Genomic DNA, 17,284 nt, shown 5'->3' with positions numbered 1-17,284 from the left:
GTTTTAGCACCTAAACTAAAAAAGCTGCTTCTTCAGGTGTACGAAGATACTTGTTAATCAAGTTCAGGTGTAGTGTTTGTGGTTTAGCTTGAATATTATTTACTTATTTTTGAAATTTGATTGATTTGATCTTATAGAAGAAAGAAATTTGAAAGGCTCACTCATTCTACAAATAATTATTGAACGCTTCCTATGTGCAAGATCCTGGTCTAGATGCCAGAATATGTAGCTCGCTTTCCCTTCCATGCCTTTAGGATCTATCCTTAAACTTAAAAATACAGTCTGTGGACTCTGCCTCCTCTCTATTCACAAAGTAACCTAAAGAAAAACTGCCCAGCTGGATGTTAAGCCAAGGTGGATTTAAAATGAAAGTACACTGAAGTTTTTCTTTCAGGCCTGCTGCCCAGTAGTATTATCTATGACATCAGTATTCTCTGCTTTGATTCTTGGTGTAAAAACACAAGTCTGTGTTCCCTTGATTACTGCTTCATTACCTGTAGGATCCTACTAATTCAGTAATCGCCTTGCTCATATTAGCTGCCTGTGCCTAGGCTGCACAGTTATGCCTGATTCTTACACTGCCACCAGATGCTACCCTAGCTGGAGGGTACATATGACAGAGGGGAATGTTTAGCAGCTGTAACTAATGGGCGTTTTACTATTCCTGGCTTCAAAATGCCTATAACCAGGTTGCTAGCATTATGGAGAGAAGATTTTAATCTGTAATAGGTTACATTTCCAGATATTATTTGCTGAAAACTTAGCTTAATGAATTCTCCATGGGAACCTTTTCAGATTTAATCAGCTTGTGAGGAGAAGCTTGATTCAGATTCTCAAACCATTCTGTTTTTCAGAGGAGGTTGAGGTTTATTTTATATTTCAAAGAAAGGGTTTATCAGAATTTAAACAGGAGTTTAGGAGGAAGGTTTAAACCAGTTAATAGAAGTGTTTTCCTACACTTCAGAAACACTAATTAATTTAACTATAAATAATGTTAATTGTAAGCTATTGGCTATTTATTAAAGCCAGTCTTCCAAGTATCCTTCAAAAGTTATCTGTTTCTGCCTTATTTCATTTAAGAAAGTTTTTTTAACATTTTTATTGGAGTATAATTACTTTACAGTGTTGTGTTAGTTTCTGCTGTATAACAAAGTGAATCAGCTATATGCATACGTATACCTCCATATCCCCTCCCTCTTGCGTCTCCCTCCCACCCTCCTTATCCCACCCCTCTAGGTGGTCGCAAAGCACCAAGCTGATCTCCCTGTGCCATGCAGCTGCTTCCCACTAGCTATTTTACATTTGGTAGTGTATATATGTCAGTTCTACTCTTACTTCATCCCAGCTTACCCTTCCCCTTCCCCGTGTCCTCAAGTCCATTCTCTACGTCTGTGTCTTTATTCCTGTGCTGCCCCTAGGTTCATCAGAACCATTTTTTTTTAGATTCCATATATATGTGTTAGCATATGGTATTTGTTTTTCTCTTTCTGACTTTCTTCACTCTGTATGACAGACTCTAGGTCCATCCACCTCACTACAAATAACTCAATTTCGTTTCTTTTTAGGGCTGAGTAATATTCCACTGTATATATGTGCCATATTTCTTTATCCATTCATCTGTCGATGGACACTTAGGTTGCTTCCATGTCCTGGCTATTGTAAATAGTGCTGCAATGAACATCATGGTACATGACTCTTTTTGAATTATGGTTAAGTAAGTTTTTAATACAGAGTTTACCAAGTCATTATTCTCTCCTCCTTTCAAATTAGTCCTAATTTGGGCTTCCCTGGTGGCGCAGTGGTTGAGGGTCCACCTGCCGATGCAGGGGACACGGGTTCGTGCCCCAGTCCGGGAAGATCCCACATGCCGCGGAGCAGCTGGGCCCGTGAGCCATGGCCGCTGGGCCTGTGCGTCCAGAGCCTGTGCTCCGCAACGGGAGAGCCCACAGCAGTGAGAGGCCTGCGTACCGCAAAAAATATATATATATATTAGTCCTAATTAGTTGGAATTTACTATGGTATGTGTGTTTTTAAATTTTTATTAGAATATTCTGGTATTTTACTGTGTATAGAAGGTTCTGGCAATATTCCAGAACCAATTGGCTTTGTGAAGGATAGGTACATGATTGGACTCTGACTATTAGCACCCCAGTGCCCATCACCATTTAAGGCATCTCTTCATAATTCTTTCAAAAAAACAAGACCATTGCTAACTTCAGGATAAGAATATGCTACAAGAGAATATTCTGAAATAAAAATCAAGCAGAAGCCCTAAGAGATTATGCCTGCTTTTTGATAGAGTTGAGAGCAAGGGTAAAGAGTTTAATGTCTCAGGGTTATAAGAGAAGAGAAAAGAAAACTTTATGGAACGTGGGAAGGAAGACCTGTGAAATTAGACAAATGCTAAACGAAGTTGGGTCTTAAGCTCTCTCTCCTCCCCCTGTCCCCACAAAATTCTGCTGAAGCCATCAGGAAGAGATAGTAATTGGCATTTTGGGAGGAGTCAGAGAATAGCCTCCTCCACCCTCATTTCTGGTGGAAGAATTACTGGCTTAGTAGGAGCCACCTGATAATACTAGCTTTGAGGGGAGGCAATGTATGGCCTTTAAAAATGAAACATTTCATAGAATCCTTGTTGTAAGTTTCAACTTTTTGTCTTCCTCTTATAGCAAATCCAGTTTGCTGATGACATGCAGGAGTTCACCAAATTCCCCACCAAGACTGGTCGACGATCTTTGTCTCGCTCTATTTCTCAGTCCTCCACTGACAGCTACAGTTCAGGTAGGTGTGAACTTCCTGTTCTCTCTGATCTCTCCCCCCTATTCCAGAGTCTTGAGCTAGTACTCTACCCAGTTCTCTTCACTTATCTAGGATCTGAAAATACCTCATGTCAGGACTGCCTGTCTTTGTGCTGAAAGCTGAAAACTAGTGGTTGAGCAATGGGAATGTTCCCAGCCAGGGTTGTAGCTGGAGAAGCTTTCTGTGTGTGGTCTGTGGCCAGTTCCTGGTTGGTAGTACTGGGCCGGTTCCCATTCCCACGTTTATTCACTCACATTGAGAAGGGAGAAAATCAATGGTATTTTGGCTGCCAGAACGGGCCTTGAAGAAGAGGTGTACTTTGGAAGCATAATTTCTGATTTCTTTGTTAAAGATATACCCTGCCACCTATTTTTCTTTCTTGCCTTTAAGACTGCTTGAATTGTCAACAATAAAAATTAGTGGGCTTCCCTGGTGGCGCAGTGGTTGAGAGTCCGCCTGCTGATGCAGGGGACACGGGTTCGTGCCCTGGTCCGGGAGGATCCCACATGCCACGGAGCCGCTGGGCCCGTGAGCCATGGCCGCTGAGCCTGCGCGTCCGGAGCCTGTGCTCCGCAGTGGGAGAGGCCACGGCGGTGAGAGGCCCGCGTACCGCAAAGAAAAAATTAGTATTTAGCTCTTTTTATTTACTAGTTACCCTTTATGTTGAAATATCTTCCCCTGTTAACCTCTGGAGTGGGAAAGAGTCCAACTAATGTGGCTCCAGCTGTTTCTTTTTAGTTCTCCTCTCCTATCTTAACCCTATACAAGCAGTCTTTTTTTCTGCTTTGAACTGTGCCCTTCTCAACTTTAGAGGCGGGTATTAGAAAATTAACATGGAAAAGGATATAGAATCTTAGTTTGAGTACTGGAGGAAACGGGGCATCTAATCCAACCCCCTCATTGTTCAACTGAGGAAACATTGTTAAAAGATTAAAAGGCTTGCTCAAGGTCATAGATTGCTATGAATGTCAGCAAAGGAATTTGTACCAAAAGCCATTTATTTTCTTTTGCCATAATCTTGTTTGCATTGTATTACTAACATTAGGACTGGGCTTGAGGTATAAGGACTGTTTAAAAAAAAAAAGAAACGGATAGACAATTTTTAAAAACTTATTCTCTGCCCTGTGACACTGTTAACCCATTATGGACAAGATAGGCAGACAAGTACAAATGGTGGTATACAGGGTTAAGTACGGAAATAAATGAACATGCAGTCTCACTGTGAGCATGTGTACAAGAAAAGGTTCCAAAATATAATGGCTATCATAAGTGAAAAGGTGTCTTGGAGTGAGACAGATACAAAAAGTGATAGGTGGCAAGCAGGCTAATTATAGCTAAGAGAAAAAAATTTGAAAGATTGAGTTACGAGAGAAAAAGTTGGGATGAGTGATGGAAGCTTTAAGAAGTCTTTAAAGATCTTGATGGTCATGTTTTATGGGGACCTAGTAGAGCATTTTTAAAAGCTTAGTGATAGAGTTAAATTGTCCTAGTGGATAGATAACCTTTAGTAGTATTTGTGTTAGCTGGACAGAGGAGGATGTGTATGTAGAAGTCAGCGAGAGACCTGGTACACTGGCAGAGACGGTGATCAGGAAAATATTCAATGAGAGAAAAAAAATGATTTGAGAGGTAAGGAGTGATTGTTTTATATTCTCCTTGTTTTATATTCTCCCGCGTATCTATCTGCAAGGACATTTTTGGCTTTTTGTGAAGCTGCTTTTTAAAGTTGAACATCGTGAGTGATCTCAGGGCTGGCAACAGAATCAGTGCTGCTCATCTTTTGTGCCATTTCTGTGTTCCTTAGTGCAACCTAGTGTAAAATCTCTTTATAAGATTTTATAAGATAAGGTTATCTTACTGTTTTTATTCTTTTACATTAATGGTTCTCAAAGTATGATCCTCTAAACAGCAATATCAGCAGCACTTGGGGATTTGTTAGAAATGCTAATTCTTGGGTCCCATCTGAGACCTACTGAATGGGAGTTTCTGGCAGTGGGGCCCTAGCCATCTGTGTTTCAACAAACCTTCCATGTGATTCTGACAGATGCTTTAGATACTTAAGTTTGAGAACTAGTGATCTATAGAAATAACATTCCTTATATGGCCTAAATTATTCTTCCATTTTTGCCATGTCTGGTTCCAGTCCCGGTTGGGACCAAGTGCCCCTGTTTTGAGGGATTCTCTTGAGCTGGTGCAGGTTTGGGATCAATAGCTCCTTATCACAGGCACTAATGGCAAAGTCATCGGTGGGGGGGGGGGGCGGGTAAAAGGGCCACAATACCGAAAGATCTACAACAGTTTCATTCATACCATTTCTTAGACCCTGGAGGAGTAGAACGGAGAGAGACGTAAAAGGTGGCTCCAATTAAGAGTGTTCGCTTAACTTAAATGAGAGTCCCTTGGTGACTGCACTCTGTGGAGTTGGGGCCATTGAGGTTTTTCTTTCCTCATTTCTTTCTTTCCTGGTTCTAGCTGCGTCCTATACAGATAGCTCTGATGATGAGGTTTCCCCCCGAGAAAAGCAGCAAACCAACTCCAAGGGCAGCACCAATTTCTGTGTGAAGAACATCAAGCAGGCAGAATTTGGACGCCGGGAGATTGAGATTGCAGAGCAAGGTAAAGAAGGGGAGTGGGTAGGGGACCAGAAGCAGCCCACTTGCTAGTCATCAGGATGCACAAACAACTTAAGGCGTGCAAGCTAACTTGAAAGTCTCCTGGGAAACTCCAGTATCCTGGACTTTTATATAAACAAATCTATCTGTATGGAGCTTGAGCCTCAGGATTCTTGTTCTTGTTCTCCCTGCTGCTTCCTGTTCTCAGCGTGTGGTAATTACACAGAGTACTTTCCCTTTTCCTCCCGCATGATACCATATTCAAAGATCTGCTTGCAGAGTCAGCAAGTCCTGGATCAGTACATGGTGGTTAGTTCTGCGGGATCCTACCATAGCTGCCAATCTCAGAGACCCAGATTTCCCAGAAGCAGCAAATGTGGGAGGGTTTTCAGCTAAGGATGTGGTGACCTAGGGTCTCTTTTGGTCTTTGATCCTGAGCACCCTCTGCTGGAGCAAGAGTAAAAATGACTGACAATCAGTTAAATCTTGGTTTCTCTACCCAGCCCCACTCGCAATAATGTCTCTTTACTCTTGTTGTTTTCACATTGGAGGCATGTTCTATACTGGGCAGGAGTACAGAACTGAAACAAACTGATAGAATAGGATTAGACAGCGTAGAAGAACAGAAGCAAGTGGCTTCTGCTGATGTAAAGTCTTTCTTCCTGGTCTGATGATTGTAGTATATAGGAATCCATTAGCCAGTGCCATAACTACTTCCCTCTTCTCCCAGATGAATGGTGACACTCACCTTCCATTTCTATCACTTTTGAGAATTTGACTACATATAAGCCCTCTGTATATAAGGCTGAAACTGTAGAGGAAGAGAGAAATTCCAAGTGATTAGATGACAACTCACTGCTGTTGTTCTGCAGTTGAAGCTGCCAGACATCAAATAAATGTGCTTAGAGGGAATTCCCTGGCAGTCCAGTGGTTAGGACTCCATGCTCTCCCTGCCAAGGGCCCGGGTTCAATCCCTGGTCGGGGAACTAAAATCCCACAAGCCACGTGGCACGGCCAAAAATAAAATAAAAATTAAAAATGTGCTTAGAGTTTTTTCTTCCTTACCTCACCGTATCTCAACAGATCCAGACCAGCCCTAGATGTCGCTGGGGCAGGAATTAATGATATTGCTAGTGCAGACCTAGCTCAAATACTCTGTTCTTTCACAGACATGTCTGCTCTGATTTCACTCAGGAAACGTGCTCAGGGGGAGAAGCCCTTGGCTGGTGCTAAAATAGTGGGCTGTACACATATCACAGCCCAGACAGCGGTGAGTTTGTTGGGAGAAAAGTGATGGTCTTCTGATGGGAGTGGGGGTGGGGAGGGACACTTTTTCTTTTTTTTTTTTACTTGCTTTTCCTTCCCTATCTAACTTCCAAGTGCTAACTATTAAGTGGAACCTCCCAGTTACACAATAATGGGGTTTTCTACTTTGATTGTGTAGATATAACCTACTTTTAACCAACCTGACTTAGATCTCGATTTGCAAAAATGTGATTGTTATAAATATGTTATTAAGACGTTTGGGACCATTTTTGGGGGGTAAAGTTAGATTCCAGTGTACTGACTAGTGGATTACACACCCTTTTGTAACTTCCCAGTGTAGCACCTGTTGCTGCTGAGTTGCTGGGCATTGTTCTCTTAGTTTCCACTCAAGTCTGGCCCTCCTTCTTCTCACTCTGTCTTCCTATACATCTATATAGGTGTTGATTGAAACACTCTGTGCCCTGGGGGCTCAGTGCCGCTGGTCTGCCTGCAACATCTATTCCACTCAGAATGAAGTGGCTGCAGCACTGGCTGAGGCTGGTAAGTTCAGCTTTTTTCACCGACTTTGCTGCAAAATAATTATCTAAACATAATTTTTACATATCAGAATTATCTTTACAATGTCATGTATGTCTAGGTGCTGTAAAATGTGGAGGGTAATAGTGTCAACAGGAAGGAAATGGATAATAAAGGTCCATATGCATAATGGAATATTGTATAGTCATTTAAAATGATCTTTGTAAAGAATATAATATATGGGGAAATGCCAATTCTAATGTTAAATGAATGAGAAAGAACTTTAAACTGTGAGCTGTGTGAGTATGAGCTCAGCTGGTCTCCTTTCACAAAAGTCTCCTCACTTTTGAGAGAACACAAGTAAGAGGTACCATCTATTTGATAGTTCATTAGATAATTTGGTATTCAATATTGCATTGAAAATATATGAACTACTTATGAGTTCAGTTAAACATAAAGTAATTTTTATTGTTAAAATGTTCAAAGGAAAATCACTCTGAAGTTTCTTTAAGGTTCTCCCATCTTCCTGTGATCCTCAGAAAGCAACTGTATAGTACTTTTGTTTTTCTTGTTTACTCTTTTCTGATGTTTATTGCAGAAAATTTAAGAGGGTCCCCAAAAAAACTAAAATCCTGCTACACAGGGATAATATTTGACATATTTTTCCATTTTTCTGTTCACTTTTTACAGAGATGAAATAAGTCTTGGTATATATACAATTTTATAACGTAAATATAACATTTTCAGAAGTAGTTTCCATGTCACTGAAAACTTCGACAGCATCATTTATAATAGTCATATGGCCATGTGATTTTACTTCACTGTTTTCCTAATGTTGAACATTTAGTTTGTTTCAAGATATTTGCTAATATAAATAATGCTGTAGTGAACAGCTTTGTTTTGATTCCCACTTCATTTTATCTCCTTAGAATAAAGTTCCACGTATAAAATTGACCGAAGTGAATAACATTTTAAGGTTCTAAAATACTTTCAAAAACAAAAATCCCTTAAATTCTTAACTAATTTCTGAACTAAAGATGCTCTTTTGACTTCTTGCCCTCCGTAAGTTGTTTCCTTTCCAGCGTAATTTCTTTAGCCTTTTTCTCTTCACCTGGATCTCAGAGAGTGATGTTGGTATAGGACACTCCCCCAAAGAGGAATGAGCTGATTTGTTTCCGTCTCTACAGGAGTTGCAGTGTTTGCGTGGAAGGGCGAGTCAGAAGATGACTTCTGGTGGTGTATTGACCGCTGTGTGAACATGGATGGGTGGCAGGCCAACATGGTAATAATGCATATTCATCCTACACTTTTGACAATGGATTTCTTTCCTTTTTTCCCTCAAAGCATGGTTCCCTAAATATGTTTTGGATGTTTGGTCTTATGCACTTACTTTGTTGCCAAAATGGTTAGCTTGATACCTATTCAGGATGGGTCTGAGGACTGAATGGAAAGGCGGGGGAAGGGTAAGACCAACTGAACACATGTGGCTCATACACAGCAGAATGAAATAGAAGAAAATGATATGGTACCTCTTTGGAGTAAAATTCTGGTTTCTTTCCTTCCTGCCCCAGCTCTCCTTTTACGTTCCAAGGGGCTTTATATCAGGGCTCTAGACTAAAAAATGAGTCTGTGATTAGCCTACTACTCTTCACCATAGCCTAGAACAAACTTAGGAATCCTTTTAACCATTTTACACCAACAAATTTGACTGTGTTTCCACTGTCTAAACCTGCTCTAAGGAGCTCTGAGGAGTGCTCTCCAAAACATTCAGGGCTCTCTTACTAGTGCAGAAAGTGGGTTCAAAGTTCCCCCCAGCTCTAGCAGCCTGAATGCCCATAGAAGTCTTCTGGCTGTTCTATAGATCCTGGATGATGGGGGAGACTTAACCCACTGGGTTTATAAGAAGTATCCAAACGTGTTTAAGAAGATCCGAGGCATTGTGGAAGAGAGCGTGACTGGTGTTCACAGGTAACAGATTCTGGAGTAGCTGCCCCTTGTGTCCTTGCCTCAGCAGATTCTTCTGGTCTCTTTTAGGCTTTAGGGCTATGTTTCAGCCTTGTAACTAAATGGGAGTATCTTCATTAGATAAAACTTTTGAGTATATATACCTTTGGAAAAAATCAAGGAGACCCTAAAAGGAAGTTATTTCAGACTCTAGTTCAGAGATTTTCTCTCCCATTTATTCCACTGTGATTCTCAGTCATTGCTGGGAGGTAGGGAATGAATATATCTTGAAAAACTGTATTCAATTTTGGATTATAATTTTATATCTGAAATACGAAAAAAATCTATTGTAAAACTATATGTTATAAACATTACAAAAAATAAAACTGGGCAAAATATTATTTGCTTGTTGGAGTACCTGTAAAATATCTGAGAGAGTGTTTCTCCTTTGGGGGCACCTTGCACATGCTTAAACACACACACACACACACACACACACGGGACCATATCAGAATCATTGATAATCTTTATCAGAAGTAGGCATGGATTTTTTTTAAAGATTAAGAAAATGCTGGTCTAAGGAAATGTATCCCCTTTTATGAAAGAGAAGTAAATTTCTTCAATTGAAAGGTTTTTTTCCTTCCAAAAAAAGGCGGGGGGGGAGTTGGGAAAGAGAAAATGAAAAGAAGTTAGGAGGGATAACAAGGATTACCTTGTTTACTAATATTCTTGGGCAATAAATAAGACTGGGGAGGGCAGCACAGAGCTTGAAGAGAATTAGGCAGACTTTGCCAGCTACTGTGTTTTACCAGCTAACTTTGTTTTTGTTTTTGTGGCTTTCTTCTCCCTTTAGGCTGTATCAGCTCTCCAAAGCTGGGAAACTCTGTGTTCCAGCCATGAACGTCAACGATTCTGTTACCAAACAGAAATTTGATAACTTATACTGCTGCCGAGAATCCATTTTAGATGGGTAGGTTGAAACGTATAATTTTTCAAATTTATAGGGGGTAAATTTGGGTTGGGTTATAATGTTAGTCTGATATCCCTCCAGTTTCGCCCCCTGGTCTTCCTATGGCTTTAAAAGTTTGTTAGAGGCATTCTATCTCATACTGAGCCCAGCCAACTTCCAGTCGAAGTTCTTATGGGGCATTGCCCACACTTAAATTTTCAGAGGGACTGTATTTGATCTAATAATGTTTGAGTTGAGGCTTGTCTGTTTCCACAGCCTGAAGAGGACCACAGATGTAATGTTTGGTGGGAAACAAGTGGTGGTGTGTGGCTATGGTGAGGTAAGTAGCTGGGCCTCAGTGTCTGCCTTTTCACAGACTTGTTAGAAATTTTGAGTGAAGGAGACTTGTGCTGTCAGTGTAGAGTTACTGATGCAGGGTTTAAAATATGCTTTTAGATAAAGTGTCTCAAAATAGTAGCAAAAGTCCTTTATTCAGATTTATGAATAGAGACATATAGAACGAATTGAGTTTTCAGATTTCACCACTTTGTCTTATGGTATGGAATGTTGCCATCATTTCCACCCAGTTATAACAGTAACCTTTTCATTATGAGACTTAATTCAAGTAAATATGTAGCATTTTGGTCCCACAGGTGACTTAGTGGAGTGAAGGGTAAAATCTGAAGTGGCATATAGTTGATTATCTCTAAACTAGAATAGATGACAGGAGACTTTATTTATTGTCATAAACAATGACCCACAGAAGTTTCTGAGCTGCTAGGCTGTCCTTGAGTGAGATGCTTCTCAAGTGATAGTTATCAGGCTTTCCTGGAACAAGAATCTAGAGGTTACAGTTGATCTTCCTTGGTCTTGTTTCCTTGATGGTGATACTTTTATTTCCTTTATCTCTTTTACTATCCCAAGTTCCAGCCCTTGCTAAAGCCCTTGAAATGTCTGCTAAATCACTCCTCTAAGGGTCACAACATAATCAGGATCTGTTTCTCCTCTGCTTGGATTGGAGCATCTTTGCAAGGACTTGCTAGATGATTGGTGGTTTCACGGAGGCTAATTCCCATCTCCCAGAGAGCCTACCTGCCTAAATATCTGTGCCTGAATGGACCTGACTTCTTCCTTAATGCTCTGCAGGTGGGAAAGGGCTGCTGTGCTGCTCTCAAGGCCCTCGGAGCAATTGTCTATATCACAGAAATTGACCCCATCTGTGCTCTCCAGGCCTGGTAAGAACAGCGGTAATACCATTAGGTTCACTCCAGGGACTTTATGTTTCTAAGAGTTTGATTATTGTATTAACCATTCCTTGGAGAAATTTCTCAAAGAAGGAGAAGGCTAAGATTGCTTTATTCCCTGCATTGTAATCATAGGGCACTCATAGAGCTTCTTGGTGTTTTCCCTTCCTGGATGGAACCTTGGGGAGTCTGAAGCGCCCAGTGTGTATAGTTTAGCACAGCTTATTACTACCATTCCAGTGAGGTAGCCCTGGATTTAACTTCAGAGAGACATTTAATTGTCTCATTTTGTGACCAGCTTCTGTCCCACTGCCTCCTTGCTTTTGCTCATAGTGTTCCTTCCTTTTCTTCCAGCATGGATGGGTTCAGGGTGGTAAAGCTGAATGAAGTCATCCGGCAAGTTGATGTCGTAATAACTTGCACAGGTAAGTGTCAGTGCTTTGGTGTACATGGAGGAGTATTAACTCTGAGGTTAAATCTTGAAAATGATCTAATTAACTTTTATATAAAGTAGGTAAGACCTGTGTTGTGTTTAAAAGTCTGAGAACTAGAGTAAGCTATCAGAACCTTAACATATTTTCCTGAACAAAGAGCCTTTTTCCTTGATGGCTTTTTATCCTGTTTGATCTTAAAACCAAAAAACTGAGCCTAAAGAGCTGTTGGGCAACGCACACTTCTTTCCTCACAATGTATACATGCTCTTTAGTGCCAGCAAACCTCTGTCCCATGTTCTAACTGAAAGCTAGTCAGTACCTTTCCCCGCCAGGATCTGTTTCCTCAGCCACTGTCCTTTACTTTTAGGAAATAAGAACGTAGTGACACGGGAGCATTTGGATCGCATGAAAAACAGTTGTATCGTATGCAATATGGGCCACTCAAACACGGAAATTGATGTGGTAAGCCTTCTCTCATTGATTTGTTGCTAGGCCTTTTTTTTGCTTCCTTCCATTATAGCCAGTCAACTGCGCTCTCTTCCTTTCAGACCAGCCTCCGCACTCCGGAGCTGACATGGGAGCGAGTACGTTCTCAGGTGGATCATGTCATCTGGCCAGATGGCAAACGCGTCGTCCTTCTGGCAGAGGTGCACACACAGAAGGGTTCGGGCAGTACAGCGCAAACAATATGGTTAGAGCCATCTGGGGAGGGGTGGCAGGGTAAACATATTCGGCCTATGTTTCCCTGAATTCTGTCTTTGGGTAGAGGTATATTTCTCAAATAGTCTGGTCTCCAAATAGAATCACTCAAAAAATATCTACTTTTTACTAAGTAACATACTACTTCCTGACCACAGCTGATTCTTCAGTTTGTCAGACTCAGATGGACTTGCAGAAAATAAGATAAAACCTAGAGTCCTGATTTGGAACTGTAATTCTTCCTCTACTAACTGAGTCTAGAAGGAGTATAAAGTCCTTTCCAGCATTTGTGTGACTTGCATGACATGACAGAGGGATAACACAACTCATACCAGGGCTCTGTTTCAACTTTTTAGGGTCGTCTGCTCAATCTGAGCTGCTCCACAGTTCCCACCTTTGTTCTGTCCATCACAGCTACAACACAGGTATGTGACAAAAGGCCGGCTTAGCCTGCACTAAGATGAGTGGAACTGGGCGTAGATCAGAGTTCCAATGAGAGTGTGCCCTCCTGTGTTCTTATCAACCTGTTTTCTTCAGGTTACAAGTTGTCAAGATTTCGGCTTTCTCAAGTGTAGAAAATAATCATTAGTCAGGCAGAGTCAGTGTTTGTGTCCCTTTGGTTGGCTGTTTTAATTTAGAATATAGTGTTTCAGCTCAATTGTATTTAGTGTCTTCTTTTGTTAGGAACTAAACAAAAGCACCAGTAAATCCTCCCATGTTGTGTGCTGGTGTTTATTACAGTCCAAGTCCTGTGTGCTGTCACTGTGGTAGATCACTTAAATATTTACCCCAAGACCCTTTTTGTTTTTTAATGTCCCTAAGAAGTGTTTTTGTGTTTTTTGACCCTCTTTTCCCTTCTTAGGCTTTGGCACTGATAGAACTCTATAATGCACCTGAGGGACGATACAAACAAGATGTATACTTGCTTCCTAAGAAAATGGGTGAGTGATAACAGTAGAAACCTATATTGACCCCCAGACTGTTGCATGGTTTGGTAAAATGAATATCGTGAAAAGCATTAGATTTAGAGTCAGGATTCTAATCCCTATTCTAGCACTTAGTGGTTTTTGGACCTCGGGACAAGTTCTAATCTCCATGAGCCTCAGTTTCTTTATCAGTAAAGTGAGAATAATAGTAAATATATTGCAAAATTTTTGTAAGAATTACAGCTAATGAGTAAAGGTGCTTTAGCACAATGGTTTAGGGTAGATGCTCTTATCCTGAGTAGCTTTATGAAGTTTAGTAAACTTACTACCACTGATTACAGCCTGGGACCAAAATGAGAGAAACAAACAAATATAGTTTTTATTGTCCATCTTCTATGAGATATACAAAAAATCTGTCATTCCAGGGGTCAGCTGTGTTGTGTTCACGTGACATAATACATCATCTTTAGTTCTTTACCTTTCTGAGTATGGCGCCAACCTCCCCTCTCATTGGTCAGCCCAAAACCCTGTCCTCTTAAAGCTAAAAAACTTCTTGCTGTTGTCCCCTTCAGCAGCTTACCTCAGCTTACCTTTGGGTGTTGGCTTTTGGTTTTTAATTCATATTCATAAAGGCAAAAGCCCAAGGAGCTTATCTATGGAAAACTAATACATTTGTGCCGGCTGCCTTAGAAATCCATGATCCTAAGATTTGAGGCCTTTATGGATCTTATCGTAAGCAAATGTTGATGACTTAACTCTTTAGACCTTACTGGTGTCCACTTTGATTCATAATTTGACTATGATCCAGCTAAGGAAGTTGCTGCAGGAAAGTGAGAATAGTACATGGTATGTTGGCCATTGAGGTGAACCCAAAAGCTTTGCCAGAGAAGAATGGGGAGGAACAAGTCGGCCCATTTTGTCCCGCTGGCAGATGGTTTTCTAAGTGCACTCTGGATGTACTGAGAGAAATACCTTAAAGGCAACTTTGAGGGGTTTTTTAAATTAAGCAAATATTCCGAGTCAGATTCTTTCAGAGTTATTCCAAGCCTTGTCCTCTCTCTCAAAGAAGCTTCAGATGAAAATAGGGGGAAGCTATGCCCTGAGAGGCATATTTGAAATGGAGTCTGCCCCCCTGCCGCTTTGTTCTTCCTAGATGAGTACGTTGCCAGCTTGCACCTACCATCATTTGATGCCCACCTTACAGAGCTGACAGATGACCAAGCAAAATATCTGGGACTCAACAAAAACGGGCCATTCAAACCCAATTATTACAGGTAACTTGGGAGAAAGTAAATGAAAAGCTCTTCTCCCCAATATTAAGCCATACAGGCTAGCCAGCTTTTTTAAATAGTGTTATAGCTAATTTTGAAGAGTACAAGAACTCTGCCCCACACTAACAAGGTAAACAGAGAAATTGTATATCTAGTAGTAGATATAAAGAAGTCAGCATTTTCTAAGATTTTGGAGCTTGAGCCTCACCCCCAGAGATTCTAATAGAGTTAGTCTAGAATGGGGCCCCGGCTTATTTTGTAAAACTTCTTCAGATTATTCTAATGTATTGTCAGGGTTGAAAACCACTGATGTATAGTATTAGGGAGCAGGAGATACAGCTAGAGGTGGCATTGCTGGAAATCCTTTGGAAGCGCAGGGAGGAACAATCCCTGGGGAATTACTGCAGGCATCCCTGGCCTGGGCAGGGGAAGGACCCTGGAGAGTGTTCTCTGTTTTGGATTCTTTTCTTGGAACACTCATGTGGAAGACACAAATACTAAACAGTCAATCTCTTTCGTTACAGATACTAATGGACCGTATTACCAAGGACCAGTCCACATGAACCACACAACTCTAAAAGAAATATTTTTTAAGAAAACTTTTATTTTCTTCTTAATCCTTTCCTCTTGATTTTTTTCCCTGTAATTTCTTTCTTGTTTTTTCATCTCATTATCCAAGTTCTGCAGACCACACAGGAACTTGCTTCATGGCTCTTTAGATGAAACTGAGATTCAAGGTTTCTCACCCTAGTCACTAAAGAAGGATTTTACTCTCCCAGCCCAGAAAGGTGATTCTTTCTTTACCATTTCTGGGGACTTTATAGTCTTAATTGGGTACCTTATTAACAGGAAATGCTAAGGTACCTTCTATGTGGAACAATCTGCAATGTCTAAATTGCCTTAAAAGAGCCCATTTCTTAGCTGCTGAAATCAGTGCTCTTTCACTTCTTCAGAGGAGCAGGGATGGTACCTACCAGGCAGGTAGGTTATGTATAGGTGGTGCATGTTAATTTCCCCTAGATGTTCCAAGCCCTGTTTCCTGTGTAAAGGTGGTATGTTTGGTTCAGAGATGTGTACTAGTGAGTGTTGCTTGTTAAGATCTGGTAGGCCCACTTGGATTTAGTACAGCCCTTCCTCCTCTCCCACCAGACCCTCTCATTTTCCAGGTTTTTATCCAGACTGTACTCTATTAAGTTGAATTTTGTCCCCTAGCATTTATTTCTGGGTTTTTCTGTTTGTTTTTGTTTTGTTTGTTTTTTTGTTTTTTGTTTTTTTATTGTTTTTTTAAGTAAGAAAAATGTTTAGTCTTAATACTGAGGAGCCACTTGAGTGGTTGTTGTCAGTTTATCTTTTGAACCTTTGGAGCTAAAAGTGCAGAGTTGAGCCTAGAGAAATGCAGATCTCTAACTCTGATAATCCCTCTGTTTCTAGCCCATAGTTTATAGCTTCAGTGAACTGGGGCCATAACAGTAAATTTTATCAGCTCTGCCCCATCAGCTTGTGCTGAAAGCAAATTTCTTGAGCCATTACTCAGTATACAGCACTGAGCTCTGTCTTTAGGATTTATCCTTTAAGAGCAAGTTTCTAATCAGCTGTGCTTCTGCAATTTAAAATACTTAAAGGGAGGTAGATGTGGATGGGAGGAGGAATGATAAATTGGGTCAGGCTGAGGGAAATTAGCTCTGTATAACTTGTCTGGGACTTTAGTTTTACAGAAGCAGTACCACTTTTGATTGACGCATGTCACAGAAGGTTTATGAACTGAGACCTTAAAGGGCAGTTTGCGCATAGAGAAAATAATCAGTGTGTCCTGGCTCACACTCTGAAAGAATCCTCAGAGGTAAGAGAGATGTATTCCCATGCCATGCACCCTGCTTACCAGCATTTCTGCATGGCCAGGTGAGCTTTGTGCTCATGAGCTTTAAGTGTATAATTATCCAGGATTCTAAATTCTCAACTTGTTCTAGCTGGTGATCCTTCAAAGTTGGGTCAGGCAGTAGTGCTAGGTACTAGAAATTTTCATTTCCCTATTGCCATTGATCAGAGAAGACAGACGTTAAAAATAGAAATTTAAGAAGGAAAGCTTTCACTCTGTGACTTCCTAGCAGGGGTCAGTGATCTTGCCAAAACATTTTTCCGTCTCCTGTTTCTCCGTAACCAGCCCATTCGCACTCCTTGCCAGTGTGACCATGCTTTCTTCTCTGTAGATGCTAATGGTTCAAGCCCTTTTTCCCAAGGCATTTAACCAGCCAATCAGAACAGCACATCCTTTAGGGGAGGTAACCTGGCCAACAGTGGTATCCATCGTGTGAGTTCTGCTGGAGGGAAGGGGCCCAGGTCCTGCTGCCCTCTGGCCTGCCCCCTGCTCCCATATCTATTACTGTGTCCATAGGAATACTAGATAAGGGCTCCGTCTCTGTCAAGCCATGTAACAAAGGACACTGTGGGAAAATGTCTGGCATCAGAGGGAGCGTGTAGAGAGCAGCTTGGGAGGAACAAGTTTATTTTGTATGATTTTTAATGAATGCAATATTAATCCTTGCAGATGAGCAATAATCATTAAAGTCAATTAAAATGATAAGACCTTATTGGAATCCTGTGTCATTCCTGGTTGAACAGCAAAA

At 40.9% G+C, this 17,284-nt stretch overlaps 1 protein-coding gene across 1 annotated transcript in view; it reads left to right on the top strand.

Moving 5' to 3' along the window:
- AHCYL1 (adenosylhomocysteinase like 1) overlaps positions 1 to 14,667 on the top strand; it is a 38,119-nt gene extending 23,452 nt beyond the window's left edge. Inside the window, 15 exon segments of the mRNA XM_089918382.1 lie at positions 2,670 to 2,781; positions 5,272 to 5,415; positions 6,581 to 6,681; positions 7,115 to 7,217; positions 8,381 to 8,475; positions 9,055 to 9,161; positions 9,991 to 10,107; positions 10,363 to 10,426; positions 11,233 to 11,321; positions 11,685 to 11,755; positions 12,132 to 12,251; positions 12,254 to 12,411; positions 12,820 to 12,888; positions 13,326 to 13,404; positions 14,543 to 14,667. Coding sequence (XP_089774508.1) covers positions 2,670 to 2,781; positions 5,272 to 5,415; positions 6,581 to 6,681; positions 7,115 to 7,217; positions 8,381 to 8,475; positions 9,055 to 9,161; positions 9,991 to 10,107; positions 10,363 to 10,426; positions 11,233 to 11,321; positions 11,685 to 11,755; positions 12,132 to 12,251; positions 12,254 to 12,411; positions 12,820 to 12,888; positions 13,326 to 13,404; positions 14,543 to 14,667 — 1,554 coding nt within the window.
- Positions 14,668 to 17,284: the final 2,617 nt, after the last annotated feature.

Source organism: Delphinapterus leucas, chromosome 1 (genome assembly GCF_059928025.1).
Source record: "Delphinapterus leucas isolate spDelLeu-1000000601 "Yukka" chromosome 1, BTC_Dleu_Yukka2, whole genome shotgun sequence".
Classification (NCBI taxonomy): domain Eukaryota; kingdom Metazoa; phylum Chordata; class Mammalia; order Artiodactyla; family Monodontidae; genus Delphinapterus; species Delphinapterus leucas.
This window is presented reverse-complemented; position numbering and strand designations above follow the sequence as displayed.